Genomic DNA, 18,586 nt, shown 5'->3' on the forward strand with positions numbered 1-18,586 from the left:
TAATACCATGCTTACGTGTGTCCGCTTTCCCATATATATATATATATATATATATATATATATATATATATATATATATATATATGGAATGTGTTTTGAGCAGCTGTGAATTAAATTTCACATTAACCATAAATATATATTACTTTAGAAAGGAAAAGTTTTGTGTTTAAATTATATCATACGTGAAATACTAGTTCATTAATTTTTGGAATAATTGTTTGCTTTCTGAACACATTAATTTGCACGTTTTTATACGAGGAAACATCTTTTTTTTTTTAAATCTCCGAGCTGTAGATGCTTGAGCAGTATAATTGCATAAATTAATCATATTTCAAAAGCACACGTATCCGCCAAATATATATTTTTTTCTCTAAAGGCGTCGTTTAACAATCGTCAAACACAATTATGCAGGGCTATTGTTTAGGCATAAATCAAAAGGTAATAAATGAACTATCATGTTGTGTTAAATGCATATAATTACTTAGGCTTGGAAAAAAATGAAGTATGTCAGTTTTTGTGAATGACTTCGTGCCAGAGAGTTTCTTTTCTTTTGAATGTACGCAACCTTTATAAACACGCTTTTTTCGGTTTTTTTAAAGCTTTGCTACTGATCTGCTTTCGTATGAGTTATTTAGTTCGACGCTCGTGGAAAAATAAGTAGTTTCGTACAAAGCATTTTTTCTTTTAATTTTGCCTTCCTTGATTAAACGGTTGTATGAGCTATTTGTAATCTAGTAGAATTATGAAGTGGGTGTAGGATTTTGAATCAATACATGATTGGGTTTTTTCCATTTTAAAAAAATATTTTTTTATTTTCTGAAAGAGCATGGTCAAAAACATGGGGTGTGTTTCTTTTTTTGGTAATTTCGACTTATTTTTTCTCGTAAAAAAATAATCTTAAAAGACGTTGAGATGTTGTTTCCATTTTCGCTGCTGACGTCAGAAAGTGAGCGAGTCGCTGAGATTACCAGAATAAAGTTTCAAGACATTGCCAAACTTCGCCAAATGAATATTTCATTTATTTAATAATTTTGGTTCTGCTAACAATTTCTCGCACTGAAAAAAAAATCACTAAACGGCGATATCTTGCCAGAAAAGACAACCACGCGCTCCGATTCAAGATGGCTTTCCTCACTTGTGACGTCACAAAATGAAACATTTTGTTTCAGAATTCTGACATTAAAAAAAAAAATTAAAAATTAAACGTTGGGAAAATAAAAGTATTTTCTGGCGTGTTTCATCATGCTCAGAGGCTAAAAGTAGTATTTTGGACTGAAGGAAACACCCCCATGGTAGTTTGTGTTAGTGTGTTTGTGTAGTTGTGTTTTATTTCTTTGGTCAAACATACTACCATGATACGGATTTTCAATGCGTTATGCAGTTAAAATATATATATATATATACACTGATTATCATAAATTAAGAAAAAATCACAAAAGTGACGATTACTCAAAAAGTCACATGCAGAATTTTTTGAAACCTACCCACAATATGCAGCACATAGTAAGATATAAAATAAAATAAAAAGAAATTAGCAGACAATTATGGCGGTATATAAATTAACACATCTCTAAAATGAACAAATCGAAAGTGTCAGTTTGCTATAAGAAAAGTACCTTATATATGGAATATGTTCCCCTCTAGAAGCAATACAGCACATACAGCGATGTGTGATGCTGCCAATTATGTGGTCTATCGGTTCCACAGGAAGCGGCAGCCATTGCTCTTGCAAAGCAGTATCTAGCGCGGTAAGGGGGGTCTGAGGGGACGGATTGAGAGGAGCTAGACGTCTCCCAAAAGCATCCCAAATGTGCTCGATAGGATTCAAGTCCGGGGATCGAGCTGGCCACTACATGCGGAGAATTGTAGCCTGTTGATGTTGAATATAATCACCTACAATGCGAACTCTGTGTGATCTTGCGATATCGTCCTGTAACAGGAAAGCATCACCTATTGCCCCGGCATATGGGCAATAGGTGATGCTTTGCATCAAGGATGTCATCTCCATAAACCTGAGCATTCACGGTATCCCTTAAAAGACATGGATGTCTGTGCGTCCACCTAAAGAGATGCCATCCCAAACACAGACACTGCCTCCTTTGTATCTTTCTCTTTCGCGAACGTTTGACGAATGATAATGGGTTCCAGGTTATCTCCGTACCAAATAACGCTTCTTATCGCTTCCTAGACTAAACCTAGACTCATCCATAAAGAGAAAAGCCCTCCATTGATCAGGCGTCCAGTGGATATGTTGTCGTGTCTACTGTAAACGGCTGTTTATATGCTTAGGTGTGAGTGGCACACAAATGGCTGGTCGCCTCGCATACAGACCACCTTCGGGAAGCCTTCTACGTACAATTGACGTTAACACCAACCTTCCGGTGGCTGCAGCAAGGGAGGATCTGAAATAAGTCAGAGTAGCGGCTCTATTCCTGCCTGCACATAACCTCAAAAATCGGTCATCGGCGCTCGTCGTAGCCGTTGGCCATCCTTGGCTGAACCTCCTGGATGCCTGTCGTTTGAATCTATCGTTTGAAATTGGCTCCAAAGTCTGTGTAACACAAAAGGACTCACATTTAGCGATCTGGTTACTTCTGTTTCACTTTGCCCGGCCTCTAGTCTCCTGATGGCTCTCCATCGTAGTTCTGCAGGCAAATACTGCCTGGAAGTCATTGTTACAAAATGGCTATCTCGGATTTCTTATGGCAGTATCATAGCGCAGTTTATAGGCTTGCTCTCAAACGTGGACTTCTTATGCTCCTCACAGATGACGCACTCCAATTTCAGTGCCACTAATTTGCATATTGCACTTTTATTGAGCAATTCTTACTCAGCAACTTATTCAAATTTTACACGGTTTGGTTTATTTTTGGGAGAGTTATTGCTATTTTTGTGATTTTTCCTTAATTTATGATAACCAATGCACATTTCATTCTTTTGAAAACTGCGCAGCTGGTTATGCAAAATGCCACTGCAAACTTTTCATTTGCTAGCTAGATTTTGTAAAAGCGAAATGCAGAGGAAACCGCTATATAAGTAGGGGAAGGGAGGGGGGGTGGTCATATGTGAATATAATTTTTTTTTCCATTTCTTTATTTTTCCAAAAATGTTATGAATTTTTCGGCGAAAAAATGCTTCCATGATTGAATAGTCTTTTTTTTGTATCCCAGAGTTTTTTGAGATTAAAAAAAAGAGTAATTAAAAAAAAGTTTAATTTATCACATGTGCCCTTACAGGCCTACAGCCTATGTACACCATTAGAAAATGCAGGACAAGCATCATATTGAAAAGAAAAAAAAAATTCATATGAAACATTACGAATATACCAACTACAGGTGTTACCTCTACTGTGTCAGTTTCAAGAGTACAGTAATTGTGTTGTCATTACGAAAATGTTTTTTCCAACATGTATAACTCTGCTGACTGTCAACTTATCAAGTCTCGTATCCTGTTCCGTATGCACTGAAAAGTCACAAAAAAAAAAAAAAATAATAATAATTTGAACTTTGACATCTTGAATTCAAATTATGTTTTTCGCAATCACGAGTGTGCGTGTATGTAGGCGTGTGTGTTTGTGGGAGACGGGTTATGTTTGTTTGTGTGTGGGGGGTATGTGTATGTGTGTGTAGGCATGTGTGTGTATGTGTGTTTGTGTATAGGGGGAGGGTATGTGTGTGTAGGCGTTTGTGTTTGTGTGAGGGTATGACTGTTTGGGTAATTGTGTGTACGTGTCTGTATGTATGCGTGTGTGTGTGTGTGTGTAGGTGCGTGTATGTATGCGTGTAAGTGTAGGACATTGACGCAACGTGGAGACGGTTTTTGCTAGACGAGCAGCATCGTGACGCCCGCCAACGGTGGTGCTGGCAGAGGGAGGCGGTGGGAAAATAAAACCATAGGAATTCAAAACCGTCAAGTGAGATCAATAAGCAATCGTGATTGCTCAAAAAAAAAAAAAAAAACACTACATGGTAAAAAGAATATTTTATTATGTAAAGATTTTTCTAAGTTTCATACAGAGTATAAAAAGGCATTTTAATTTTTAGCTTCAGTTTTTAATTAAATGAAAATATTTTTTTTTCTTGATTTAATGAGATATTGCTATAGTTTGTATTCACGCCAAAAATAAGTTGATTAAAACATAATTGTTGACGCTATTCTAGTTGGTTGTTTTTTGTCCCCACCTTACCCTACTATTAAGTGAAATTGAAGATCAAGTTTATGCTTCTGAAAATTCTGAAAAAAAAAAAAAAATGCTTTTCTTATGTGCGAGAGTTCACTGTCAATGGTTTTTGCTTTAGAAGAAAACTGAGATAAATCAGAAGTATATTTTTGGTTTGTACCAATTCCCTTCTTTAAGAAGTACAACCTGAGACGGTTGAGTTTTTAGGCTTTGATAATTGTATTACCTACATTTTTGTATTAAATCTGGAAATATCTTGCACTTTTCTTTTGTCAGGTTAGGGAATTTAACCGAATGCTAATTTAAAAAAAATACAAACAATAATCGTAACTTTATAATTGACTTAAATTGTTGTTTTCTTATAATTTACTCATTTTTTGGCTTATACTACTATTCATTATGTTATCTAAATAAGTAACTAGTCAAAAGATGAGGCGGGGGGCTCATTTACCACTCGTTTTCTTCTAAACATGTCCCCAAAAAGCTTCTAAATGCACTTATGAGTTAATAAAAGTTTACTTAATTAATTTGTGAAATAATTCGTGAACTCAAAAAGTCCCCCCCCCCACCTCTATATATCTGCTCCTTGATGACGTAAGTATGATGAACATTGACAATTGTTCTTCATGTGTCGAAGCTACTTTGCAGCAATTGTGTTTTGCTTTGTGTTTTACGACTCCTGTGTTAAAGTCGAGGAAACTATTTGGGAAAATTCCCCTTTTTTTAGGATAGATGTCATGATCGGCAGATTTTTGTTAAGCTAAAAATGTTTCAGAATACTTAGCAAGCACATTAAAAAAAAATATAGAAACTATTTAAAACTAATCTAGATTAAATTTGCTCTACGCTCATAATAAAAAATCAAGTATCTCGGGGAACAGTACGCCCTCACGTCTCACCCCATTTCTTGGGCAAACTACAGTAGTTATATGCTTTACGGATTGGAAGCCTTGTTTTAGTTTTACAAACAACATCCAAAAGAAAAATATAGTGTTTTTTCCTTTCATCTGAAAATTAAACTTTATTTGCTTAAATGCACAGCAGAAAATCAAATATTTTATAAGAGATTTATATACAATACATTAAATACACCGCCAGCTCAGTCAATTCTAGCTGAGGAATGCAGTTTCGTGCTTATTAGCACTCATCAGCCCGGCATAAAAGTGACTGGGAAGCCAAGAGTGCCAAACAAACTGGTAGCTAATACAGAATTAGCACAGACAAGACGAGTGACCGAAGCAATGGTTCGGTTCAACTCGAAGATTGAAGGAACCCAACCATGTTGAACCCAACCATTGCTTCGGTCACTCGTCTTGTCTGTGCTAATTCTGTATTAGCTTCCAGTTTGTTTGGCACTCTTATCTTCCCAAGGAGGTTTTCCACCTCTAGCTCAGTCACTCCTATGCCGGGCTGATAGGTGCTAATAAGCACGAAACTGCAGCCCTCAGCTGGAAGTGACTGAGCTGGCGGTGTATTTCATGTATTTCTGCCTTAGCCCTGGCTATAGGGCGGTAACTTACTGAATATTTATGTACAATGCTTCGCCTTAACTTCGGTAATTGTGGCCAAAAATGCCCAGCAGTGATCGATCCTTCTTCCATTTCTTTAGTCTGAATGCTGTTGTTATGCATAAAATCATACTACTGTTTGGAAAAAGCTTAATTATTTTACGTTTTACAATAAGAACTAGTGAGGAAGTAAACTATAGTAAGAAAAACTAGGAAACATTTCCTTGAACGATGAGGTACTCTATTGAAATTAATCCAGTTAATGAATCAAAAAGCACACTGAAATGAAATTCTGGCTCGTTTCGAGAAAATCTTTGATAACAGTTAAGACCTCTGTTATTTGAATCCGCATCTGCATTAATATAATAATACATGGTAAACAAAATGCATGGTACACAAAAATAAACTTTAAAAGAGTATTTTTTTTTTTTGGAATTTAAACAAATTTCCGAAGTAACGATTCTAAAGCCTTGAAATGGTTTAAAAAAAGCAAAAATGAAAGTTAGTCTTGGAATCAGCCCTGAAGGATGCGTAAGGATCAATTTTAAAAAGTTAGAAACCATGATAAAGCATAAATTTTGTAGGTAAGTGTTATCAATGTGGAGTGGAGTTAGAATTAGCCATTAATGATGGGTAAGGATTAACTACCAGAAGTTAGAAACCAATAGACGACATGACTTTTGCAGGTTAGTGTTATCAATGCGGAGGAGAGTTAGAATTAGCTATAAATGATGCGTAGGGATAAGTTATTAAAAGTTAGAACCCATGAGACGACGTGAATTTTTCAGGTTAGTGTTATCAGCGCGGAGTTCCACACCGTAAAAATGACTCAAAACGATATCCATTTAAGTGTGTGGAATATCTTTTCTGACAATAAAATTTATTGTTGAAGTAGTGCTAAAATTTAAGAAATAGTAAATAAAAATGTGAAATTAATGGAAATTACAAAATTAGAAAAAATATAATTTTAGCGAATAATAACGTTCTTTAAAACGGAGTGAAATTTTAGCTCTTGGCAACAAAACTATCTATAAGTTTCCTTAAGTTTATATACGTAGTCATTAGTTTTTCACTGGTAAATTACTGAAATAAATTTCAACGTTCATGTGCAGCTGCAACTATTTCTCTTGTGGATTAAGTATTATTAGGGATTCATTTGTTAGTTTGGAGAACAATAGAGAGCAATAAATATGGTGTAAAAAATACGATTGCTGTTTTTCTAAATAAGCTTCTCTAGAGTGCATCATTATTTATGAAAGTAGTTTTAAAACATAATTAGAAAATATTCATGTTTTATGCAGTAACTTTACTGATACCTGGATTTTGGTTTTTATCATCTTTGTTTGTTGCAAATTGTTTGTTATAGATAAGATTTTTGTATTGATTTAAGGGGGTATTCTAGTCTAGAGGCTAAATTTTAAGGTGATTTTACAGGCGTAATAGAACAAAAAACAGCAGCTAATTTCACTATCCATTTTTATCAAGACTTTGTCAATACTTTAAAAGTATAAAAATGCATAATAGTTGAAAAAAAATCAAAATTGTAGTTGGAGGAGGCTGGCAAAGTGAGGACTCTAAAACAAAGGGGGGAGGGGGTCTCCTGGTTGACGTGATTCCAATCCTCCAGGTGATCTGGAACATAAAGTCAAGGTTGATTCTTATTAAAAAAGGATGTAGAATTAATTGTCTGGACGTAGCCGATTTGAAAATTTTTCTTTTTCGCAAAATGGCGTCTTTTTGAAAAAAAAGTTCATTTTTTGGCTCCTGTTTTGAATTTTGGTATTTTTTTTTTAAATAATAAAAATTAAAAAACTTCAAAAACCTTTACGTGGGGACAGTTTTGATAGTACTAAGAAAGTCTGTACCAAATTTCAAGTACATCGGTGTATTAGAACTTGAAATATCTTTCAGTAAATTACCGCCCAATTAGCCAGGGCTAAAGCAGAAATACGTGAAATACACCGCCAGCTCAGTCATTTCCAGCCGAGGACTGCAGTTTCGTGCTTATTAGCACTCATCAGCCCGGCATAGGAAAGTGACTGAGCTGGAGATGGAAAACCTCTTAAGGAAGCCAAGAGCGCGAAACAAACTGGTAGCTAATATAGAATTAGCAGACCAGACGAGTGACCGAAGCAATGGTTCGGTTCAACTCGAAGATTGAACGCGAGGCAAGGTATATTCAGTAAATTACCGCCCAATTAGCCAGGGCTAAAGCAGAAATACGTGAAATACAACCATTGCTTCGGTCACTCGTCTGGTCTGCTAATTCTATATTAGCTACCAGTTTGTTTCGCACGCTTGGCTTCCTTAAGAGGTTTTCCATCTCCAGATCAGTCACTTTCCTATGCCGGGCTGATGAGTGCTAATAAGCACGAAACTGCAGTCCTCATTTGGAAATGACTGAGCTGGCGGTGTATTTCACGTTGAAATATCTTGTCAACCGTATCAAAATAAGTATTTTCAAGAAAAACGCTTTTAAAGTTTGCAGTCTCATTTCAGCAAAAGCGTTTATTTCAACAAAATTAACTGTAACTCCAAAAAGAATTTTAATTTTCATAAATCCTCTTAGAAACTTATTTTAAAGGTCTCCAACGATTTTTTTCCAAGGATAAAACTTGCTTATTTTTGGGGTGTTTTTGTGTATCACTCCATACCAACGGGATTTGTTCAAAAATAGTTTGTTCGGTGATAAAAGTAATCTTTCTTAAGGACTAGTTTAAGGATGAATATTTTATTTTGAACCGAGATCGGTAATACATTCGTCCAAAAATACTCATTTTTCTCACGCAAATTTTAACACATAAAATGTGCAACATGAGTTCATTTTATTCAGGGATATTCTTTGTACATAAAGTTTTAAATAGTAGGAAAATACTGCATGATACCACAGTAGGTGCAGTTTTTTTATTATAAATTCGCAAAAATATTTAAATCAATTTACCTCCTGTTTCCTTCTTATTATTTCTATTTGATAAATGACTTTTGTGCGCTCTACACCATACCTTTTCAAACATTTGTTAAAGTTTTCAAGATTATTAATTACAGACAAAATTAAAATATTTTGGCTCGATTTGTAATAATTTTAAAGTTTTAGAATGAAATAATACGTATCGATATTTTTATACCAGCATAAATATGAAAAACCCCCATCTAGTTATTAATGTTTTTTACGAAACAGTCTATTGACTTAATTTGTTTCCTTGTCAAAAGTACTGACTGTTTTCTTTTGCTTTTCAAAATATTACAAAAGTTGTTCACCAGTAAAAAAACATATCTTAAATGTAAAAGAAGAGGGATATCAATGTGTTGAAAATAATAATAGGATGTATGTAAATGCGCAAATGTGGCCTAGAGATTCATAAAATGCTATTTAAATATTTAGTTTTATCTCTTTTAAAGAATCCATATAAACAAACACTTTAATGCTTTCAGACTAAATATTTTGCATCCACTTTCAAGCATCTAAAATTTCGTAAAAAGAAAACTTCCTTTACTAATTGCCTTTTTGGCAAGAATGCAGATTTTTAAGTGCAAAATGAACAAGTTAGCGCCATTTTCGTTAAAACATCAGAAACGAATATTTCAGTAACTTTCATCATTAAAAAGAAATTGTTTTGAATTGAAGCTGCATATTTTATGTACTTGAAACGAAGAAAAAGAACGTCGAATACTTGCAAAGTTTTTGAGCATTAAATCGTTTTGTTAAAAAAAGTAAGTGTTTAGAACGCACATGTTTATTAAAGTTTGATAAAGCTTTTGATGTAAAGGACTTAAGTAAAGTCTTTTTCTCAAATACCTTTTAAATCTGTTGCTTTAAATGTTATTCTTTTGTTAGAGTGAAAAGGGTTCTAAATTTAATGTTTTAGTTTTTACATTCCCCGACGTTGATTGGGTAGGCATGACAATAATCGAGTTCTTACTTATTTATTTAGTTGTGTGTTTAAGATTTTTTAACGGAAAATAATCTTGATTGGTGTGTCTGCAAAGCGTCATGAAACATTCATCACTTAAGTTAAGATGAGTTTTTTAAAATTAACTATCAGTGTTTTTACAAGAAAATTAGTAGCTTATACCCTAACTCGGCTGAAAAGGATATGATTTCCCGCTTTTAATAAAAAAATAAGATTTCATTCTGTAGTCAGAAGAAAGGAGCCTACCGATATTAGTCTTAAATAATAAAGGCTCGTCTTGAATAATTCAGGTTAATTTTTATGCTTATTTTTAATTAAAAAAACAATATACATATATTTTTTTTAATTTCAATGTAGAATTTTTTTGCACTTTAAAAATCATTAACTCAAAGATAACTTTGAATAGCTTCACTCTTATCAGCTCGATCTAATCGTTAAAGGGTCGTTTCACAGTATTTGGGACAAATGTCGAGTCCGCAACATGAATCCTTTTTTTCTTGCCACAGCTCTTTAATTTACCGTTTGATTAGTACATTATTTTAATTTGAGTTTGTGTGTTGGTAGGAAAATCTAAATATTAAATAATGTGCTAATCAAACAATTAATTAGTAAGTTATAGCAAAAAAGTTTCATTACGAATTCTACACATAATTGTAAAAAAAACTGTGAAATGACCCTTAAAGATGCAGGATATGAATCAATTACAAAGGTAAGCGAACCTGGGATCCTGCTATGATTGTGTTTCTTAGGTTTTGTTAGTTGACAGTCATGCATCTTTTAGCGATGAATCGGAAAATGTCATTGAGTATTTTTTCTCTTGAAAACTCAAAGGAAATTACTTTACAAGAAATTTAAATTTATTTTTCTCTTCTGAAAATTTCATTAATTGAAATACTTTATACGGTATCTTGTTTCATAGAAAACCACTTTTCTCTACAACTTTCTCTTACCACTTTTGATAATTATTTACGTCAAAGATTCTCGTCCAATTTCGTGCTTTTCCATTTATGTTTGCTATGGTATGCTATTTTTTTATTTTATGCAAAATAAATTTCCAAATAAAAAGACTTTTTTCGTTTTTTTCCGTGCAAATTTTTGTAAATAAAAATATGAAATACATTAAATAGTTTGAATACGAGAAGCTTAAATATTTACCACATAGATTAAAGAGCAGTAAAAATTTCAGGACTTATTATGGCAAATGGTGTAAGATGCTTCATCGCTTTATTACACCCCGTTTTACAAAAAAATAAATATAGGATGGATAAAAATCCCACCCTTTTCGTCATAGTTGCTCTTGATATTTTTTCTGGGCATTATGTAGGCTTCTAATGACGTTTCCTTCTATATAAAGGGAAAAATTAATTACTTTACTTTGAAAAGATTTTTGTGAAAAATAACGAAACATAATCAGTCGCTAAACAAATATTTTTAACTTGAAATTCTGGAAAATTCATTGAGAATATACAAGAAAAAGTAGGAGGGTGTGAGAAATTCAAAGAATCTTTTAAGTATGAAAAAAAAAATACATATTTACAAACAAGGGATAAGGAAAAAAAAGTGATTGGTTTTTTAAAGGAATGAAATACTTCATAAAAATAGTGTATTATATGTCTTGATAGTTCTACTTCTATGCTTAAACTCGTTTAAGCAATTTTATCGAATCAGCGTCATTTGCAAAAACGTCCGAAAGAAATGCAGCACGCGTCTTTTAAGAAGTTAAATAAATAACTTTGTGCATAAAAAGGAAAATAAGAAATAACGTCAAATACCACAAATTGCTAATTACAACAGACACGAGTTTCAGCGTCACAAAAAACGATTTTTTAATGCAAAAGAAATGAACTTATGGATAAAAAGATAAGCAGGCAGCTTAAAAAATGAAAATAGCGGATTAACCAAACATCGATGAGGAAATTATAAACCAATGAAGAACCTATATGAATGTAATCTTTTTTTCTTTGTCTCTTTTTATCTGTTTCATTATCTTCTAAAATCATAGACTACACTAAAATTTCGAACTAAAACTTCGTCTACCTCCTTTATAGGTTCAAAGAATTGAACGTTTAAAAAAAAAAACGCTATTTTGAAACCGAATTTAAATACTATTAAGTCAGAATTCTAAAAAGCATTCTTTTTCTAACGATAAAAACATGAGAAAATTTAGCCTACATTGCTTTAGATAATTAAGAAAATACACTTCATTTTAATCTTCGTAGTTTTGAAAACGTATGGTACCGATCAAAGCAAAAAAGCATTAGGTTAATGGCACATGTAACAAACATGCTTAAGGACATCGTTCTCAGGTTAACTCAATTTTCTGAACCTTTCAATGTATTTAGACTTTTTTTCTTTCATGCAACTACATCTCATCAAACGTTTGGCTGCTTCTGGATCCTATGAATTAGTTAATTCTATTTTTATTTGCTCAAATTCGAAAAAAAAAGGTCTGACCCCCCAGTAACAGACACCGACAATTACGATGATACCCAGTAACAGATAGGATGAGTAATGGACAGAATTCCTCTATTTTCTCTTCAAAATGTGCAAAATATCTTTATTTTTAGATGAAAAACTTTATAAAATTCAAATGAACATGAAACACCGGCAGAACTCGTGGTGACTGTTCATAGCCTTCCACAACTCACTGCCTTGTAAATACCAACTGGTTCATAAAATTCACTCTGATAACACTAGATGGTTGCCCCGTATTCATGAGTCGCAGCAACATCAGTTTTACCCGCCTAAAATTCTTATTATTTAAATCCAGACCTACGTCTGTGTGTTATTGGACCATTGTCTGTTACTGGTGCCATTACCGTATATCCCAAACTGCTAATTTCGAGAAAACGAGCATTTAAGCTCTTTAAGTACGTAGAAACACTGGGAATCTACTTATAGTTTCTTCTTATTTTAGTGCTCTTACTGCTTTCTAGCGTTGTAGTATAACATATATTATCATAATAAATCTAGGAATTGAGTTTACTACAAAAAATAAAAATAAAAAGTTGGATGTCCTGCTTTTGAGGTAAGGCAGGCAATTTGCATTTTGATGGTTTGGCCAACTGAGAAGAGAAAAACAATTTCTTCTACAATGACTAGAATAATTGATGAATTGCGTCATTGTGTATAAAATAATTCTGTTTCAATTCCACTATTCTCTCTGTCTTTTTTTTTTTTAACTCTACGGTTTAAAATTTAACATAATCTTGCAGCCGTAGCGTTTCTAAAAATAAATAAATGAATAAATCAATCAATCAATAAATAAATAAATAATTAAAAAGAAAATAATAATAATAAAAACTTGTGTCTACGTCATAATAAACCAGAGATTTAAAGTAAAATTTTTCTACGACATTATTAATAGTAACTAATGGTAAGGAAATCTTGGAAAAATTAAACATACTTTCTTTCAAGGATTTTTAGGTGTTATTTGAGCTGGTGTAAGATACTGTACCTTCCTACTTAAATGTGATTTTGTGTCTGCATTTGACGACTAGGAAAACATGTGAACTTGTGAACTTCTTCAAAGGTTATTCTCTAATTATATTTTTTACAAGCATTTTATTTAGTTTTTTCTCTTAACGAACATGCGAAAAATAAGAAATAAATAGATACCTTTGTTCAGAAAAGTAAATAGTAATCAACAGCATTATAAAGCACAAAATAAGTAATCTGCTAATTTTGTGCGTTATAACACTTGTTGATTACTATTTATCGGAAAAATGCTAGTTTTAAACATTTATAACTATATATGTTTTTTATACATATTTTTTACAACTTAATATAAAACCAAACTCTGTGGTACGACAGCCCGTGAGGGCCAAGGTTTACTGTGCCAGTAAACTCAGTTTTCCCCACCAGGGACTCTGGGGTGCAAGGCAGATGTTCCGGTTAGGTGGTCAACCTAACGCGGACCCCCCAGTGTTCATTTGGTACTCATTTTTTCGACCAACTGAAGGGATGAACGGCTGAGTCAACCATGCCCAACCCGGGAATAGAACCTGTGAATAATTATATGTATATATTTAATATAATTATATGTATATATTTTTATAATTTAATATAATTATAGATATTTTTATAACTTAATATAATTAATTTTCATAATTTAATCTAACTATGTTTAAGTTTTATAATTTAATACAATTATATATAACTTTTATAAAACTTAAAAATGAAGCTGCCTAATTAATTTCCTACAACGTCATATTGAATACCAAATTATTTGAGTAAATTATTCATTCTGATCCTTTAACACTTTTGTTCTTCTAAACCATTTTTTTTCTCACAAAGAGTTGTTTTCTCCGGTGTTGGTTTTATCTGCTGAGAAATAAGTTTGTAAGAAACCAATATTAGACGATAAACTGGTTTTATGGAGGAAAGTATTACATCATTAAAAAATATCATGCCATAAGTTTCCTTGTTTCATTCATTTTTTGTTTCGTTTTTTTCCCCGCTGGTTTATATGCCGAAAATATAACAAAATAAGAAAAAAAGGAGCATTGAAAAATATTTTTCAACAAGTAAGCTCAATCAAAACAAGTGTACCAAAGATTCTACTACATCTTTAACAGCGGGAACGCAGGGGCTTAGTGCTTGATATAATCTGTACTGGAGATAATAGCTCGAAAGTATCGATTTAACGATTTATAAGCAATCAACATTCCAGGACGAAACGTAATTCGAAAAGCTTCTTTCGGGGGGAAAATCAGAGACTATTGGTTGTTAGGTATGCTTTTTTTTTGGGGGGGGGGGAATAAACTTGATATTTTGTTTTCCATCACACGGCTGAAATGGAATTGCTATGTGTTAATATAAAAAGAAAAACATAAAACTTATGGATAAGGGAAAATAATCAGTAATTTTTTTACTACATATTATTAATTTCGTCAGTTTTGTTTTAAATAGAGATTTTTTCGTGTTTGGTTCAACTGTTATAAGGCATAACAAAGAACGATGCAGAAGAATTAACTGGATTAAGAAATTTATTTACGTTTTTTCATTAGCAGGCCAAGAAGGAAAATTGTAGACTTTAGCCTTATTTTACTAGAATTCAAGATCTGTCAATGGTCTAGGAATGTTTTTATTGTTTTAGAGAGCGAACGGCATAGAAATTCGTTAATAAAATATCCTTTTAAAGAACTGCTTAAAAGAAAAAGAAAAGAAACACCTGCACACATATTTTACATTAAGAAAATTTGTGCAAAAAATGTTAGTTAACAAAGTTTATTTAATTATAAACTTAAGTTAATACAGTTTATTTCAAATTTTGGAAATAAACTAAGAAGTTAATAATCTTCGAGCGAAGTTGGTGCATTGGCTGAGCCCACGATTCCTTTTGAAGAAACTTTTCAGAAAGATATTTCTAATAAATAAGCCTATTTTTCTCAAATTTACACAACCACTCTTGGTATCCTCACACTTAAGAATGCAACGAAAAGAAATGCAGAATCAAAAATGTATTTTTAATTGAAAGAAATACCTTTGTAAAAAAAAGGAAATACACTTAAGGAAAAGTAATTTAATTGAAATGCAAAATTTAGAAAAATAACCACGCATAGACGAATTTCAGAAAATATGAGAGCAATACAATACAAAAAAAAAAAAAAGCAACCAAAGAAATTTTTGCTATGAAAAAATTACCCGTTCATTTAGGATTTGATAAAATTGTTTTACTACTTCTTGGATTATATTCCTTCGTTATTTATACATGCGCATTAGGGTAAAACTTAAAACCTGTGATTTTTTTCCCACGTTTTGCATGTCTCACCCTTTTATTTGGATATTTTGCTTTTAAAAAGATACATGAAAAGTTTGAACAATGTACTGAAATATTTAGAGATAGCTCAATGGCATGATTGTTTAGAAAATATTGCAAAATCTACTATTTCTTGAAAATTAAACTATGAGTTAAAAATAATCACATATTTTATTAATTTCCAAAATTTTTAAATAAGGAACTATTGTTAATTGTAAATTAACAATAATTTAATGTAATTAAATTATTTGATGTAATTTGGAATAATATTTTTATTTCTTTTATTTTCAAATGCTTCATAAAATAATTTTCCAGAAGGTTAGAATGTACATTATATTTTTGAAATTATTTTTAATTATATTTTTATGTATTCATTTATTTATTTTTTGAAAAACAGAAAGGAAGCAATAATACTTTTATTTTAAAAAGCTGCGTATGTATTGAGTGTCGACACAAATTAATCTGAAGGAAACTAACAATCATCATCTAACAAGTTATTTGCATGATTTGTGACGGCTCAAAACTTTAAATATCTTCATTTCGTGTGCTAAAACTACACACGTATGCAACATGTAATTGCAACCAATAAGTTTGACGATGGTAGAGCTGTTTGAGAAAGGAAAAATGAAGTAACATTTTAAGATATATTTCTTATTTTATTTCAAAGAAAAATTTGTATTTTTGCCAACTCACAGCATACATATTACTTTTCTGGCATGAAGTTTGTATATTCCTTTCTTTCTAACATTTTTAAAGATGAAACAATAACTTCAAAGCTATTTCAAAACAGAATATACTTCAAACTGTTAAAAAAAATCATATACGAAGATGAAGAACTGGAGCCAAATAGCTTTTAAAGATATAAGTAAAAAAAAAACGAAATTCGCCTTGTCATCAAAAAATTCTATGAGCGGTAGATTGAAAAATAAGGGGCAAAAAATGGGAAGAAATACGCATCGAAAAGAAATAAAAAAAGGTGGGCGAAAGCTCAAAATAAATGGAGTTTGACGAAGCGATAAAAGAAACGGAAGAAAACTTGAGCTGCGTAGCGATTAAGAGCGTAATACAAACCTGATAAGAGGAGAAGTTTCGGGTGTAAAATATCTTTTTCTTATAGGGTACGCCAGATGGGTTATCGTAGTGATTCAAAAGAAATTTTAATCAATAACTTGATATTTGTTGGAAGAAGACTTTTTTTTTGTTTCTTTTTGCCAGTATCTGTTCGAAAGGAGGGGACAGAACTGTGCATTGTCCTCTGGAGTGAAGGAGGATCTATTCATGTAGAATTATTTGTATACTGTCCATGGGTTATGAATGGTCGCAGTCCCGACATGTCGTAAGGATGGGAAATGATGAATAAAGATTATAGCAATAAAAAAGATCTAAAATCGACAGTAAACCTCCATTTAAGGAAGTATTTGAGTTTGGAATAGTTATCGATTCGATCTTTAATTTTACTTTAGTAGAAATGGAATGTGCCTATCAAGTGAAGTGTCTTCTTCAATAATCGGGAATTTTTTAAAACAGTTTAAGGGAAATATTAAAAGTTACACTGTTTTCTTAGGTATTGTGAATATTTTTTTACCATTTCTTCTACTACATGGTTTGAAACTACCCCACGAGGCAATATCCTGTGTCGATTCATTTCAGTCGAAAAAAATATTAATACATTTTGAAAAACCAAAAGACATTTTTCTTGACGTTCGTTTTGTTCTGCCAATAGTAACAGAGTGGCTTGATAATTTTTACAAATACGTTTTTTTCTAGCTGGAATTGCCCCAGTCTTTATCCCTCATTGTTCAAATTTTCCAACATTCTATTCAAGTAATGAGTTATTACCTGAAAAGACCATCTTTTAAAAGTGTGAATTCTTTTTTGAGTTTTATTATGTGTTCTTCAATGAATACATATATGGAAAACCTTATAAGTTAAATGGTTCCGCTGTTTTAAAGTTTTTTTTGCTCAAAACATCAAACTTGACAGTGGAATTGTTTCCAGTTGATCCCAGTTTTGTTGAAGCACTTAAATAAACAATCTTATTCGCAAATAAAAAAAGAAAAACTATTAGTTGTAATTTTATAACATCTTCTTATTGACCAAATGTTTTTACTGAGGTAAATATCAGAAGGAAACAAACTAGAGAGTTGGCACTTACCTATTGTACATAAGGACGTCTGGTTTCCAAATTTTGTGCGGAGGTATTCTGAGGTCTTGTATGCCCCCGAACTCTGAGGCGTTCCACCTGAGGTTGACATCCACCCACTCCTGTGTCACATAAGAGAAAAAATGAGCCAGCTCGCTCTGATCAAAGTGGTTTTGGTCAAAAAGGGCCAAATAGAAGGTCTTTAACGGGAGATCGAAATAAGATTTTCCTTCTACATGTTGCTGTGTTTTTCATTGAAAGAAATGTAAAGAAGTCAGTTGAAATTAATCAGAACACGGTAACTTTTCTTTAGTATTAAGTGAGCGATCAAATGAAATTTCAGAACACGAAATTACCAAATAATTGAACATAGTTGAACTTTCTTGTGCAATAGCATTTTAAATGGACATATTCTGTAAAATTTTGAAAATAAGATGCTTTACAACTAGTGTTTATGTAACAGTTACTTCTACTTAATGCTTTGTTATGTTCACGTAAGTCATATTTAGAGAATGGTAAATTAAAGCGTATTACTAAATGATTTAAGTTTCTCCGAGAGCAGAAAAAACTTGCAAAGAGTCAAGTTTTTGCAACAAATAAAAAAAGTTAAGGGAATATAATGAGATTCTGTTTTACATAACAGCTTCAGAGGAATAAGCATGAAGCTAAGGAGACCCAAATAGCTGAAGACAGGGGAGAAATAGGGAGTATCCTTGCAAATTATACTTTAATATGTATTTTACTCAACGTATTGATTTAAATGTACATTACCATACCCAGTCTATCTTAACATAAAAGAGTAAAAGGTAGAATGAGTATGAAACACGTAAATGCTCCACTTGCTTATTTGCTTGTTTTATTTTTAAAAACGAAGAATTATTCAAAATTCCAAAAAAATTGTATGCTCACAATTGCACGACATGACAAAAAAAATGAAAATTTGCCTTCAAATCCGTATTAAAATGTAAAGGATTGTGTGTGAAACCAAGGAGATTAATACAAAATTTGAGGCTGAATTATTCAAAAAGAAACACGTACTAAAATCTTATTTCGATCTCAATATGAATGTTTGGGAATATACTT

At 32.2% G+C, this 18,586-nt stretch overlaps 1 protein-coding gene across 1 annotated transcript in view; it reads right to left on the minus strand.

Annotated features, from left to right (window-relative positions):
• Window positions 1-18,586, minus strand: part of LOC129221000 (neuronal acetylcholine receptor subunit alpha-7-like) — a 141,132-nt gene that overhangs the window by 89,145 nt on the left and 33,401 nt on the right. Inside the window, exon 4 of the mRNA XM_054855436.1 lies at window positions 17,516-17,625. Within this exon, the coding sequence (XP_054711411.1) occupies window positions 17,516-17,625 (110 nt within the window). The remainder of the gene's footprint in view (window positions 1-17,515; window positions 17,626-18,586) is intronic.

The sequence above is a fragment of the Uloborus diversus genome, chromosome 4 (genome assembly GCF_026930045.1).
Source record: "Uloborus diversus isolate 005 chromosome 4, Udiv.v.3.1, whole genome shotgun sequence".
Taxonomy (NCBI): Eukaryota; Metazoa; Arthropoda; class Arachnida; order Araneae; family Uloboridae; genus Uloborus; species Uloborus diversus.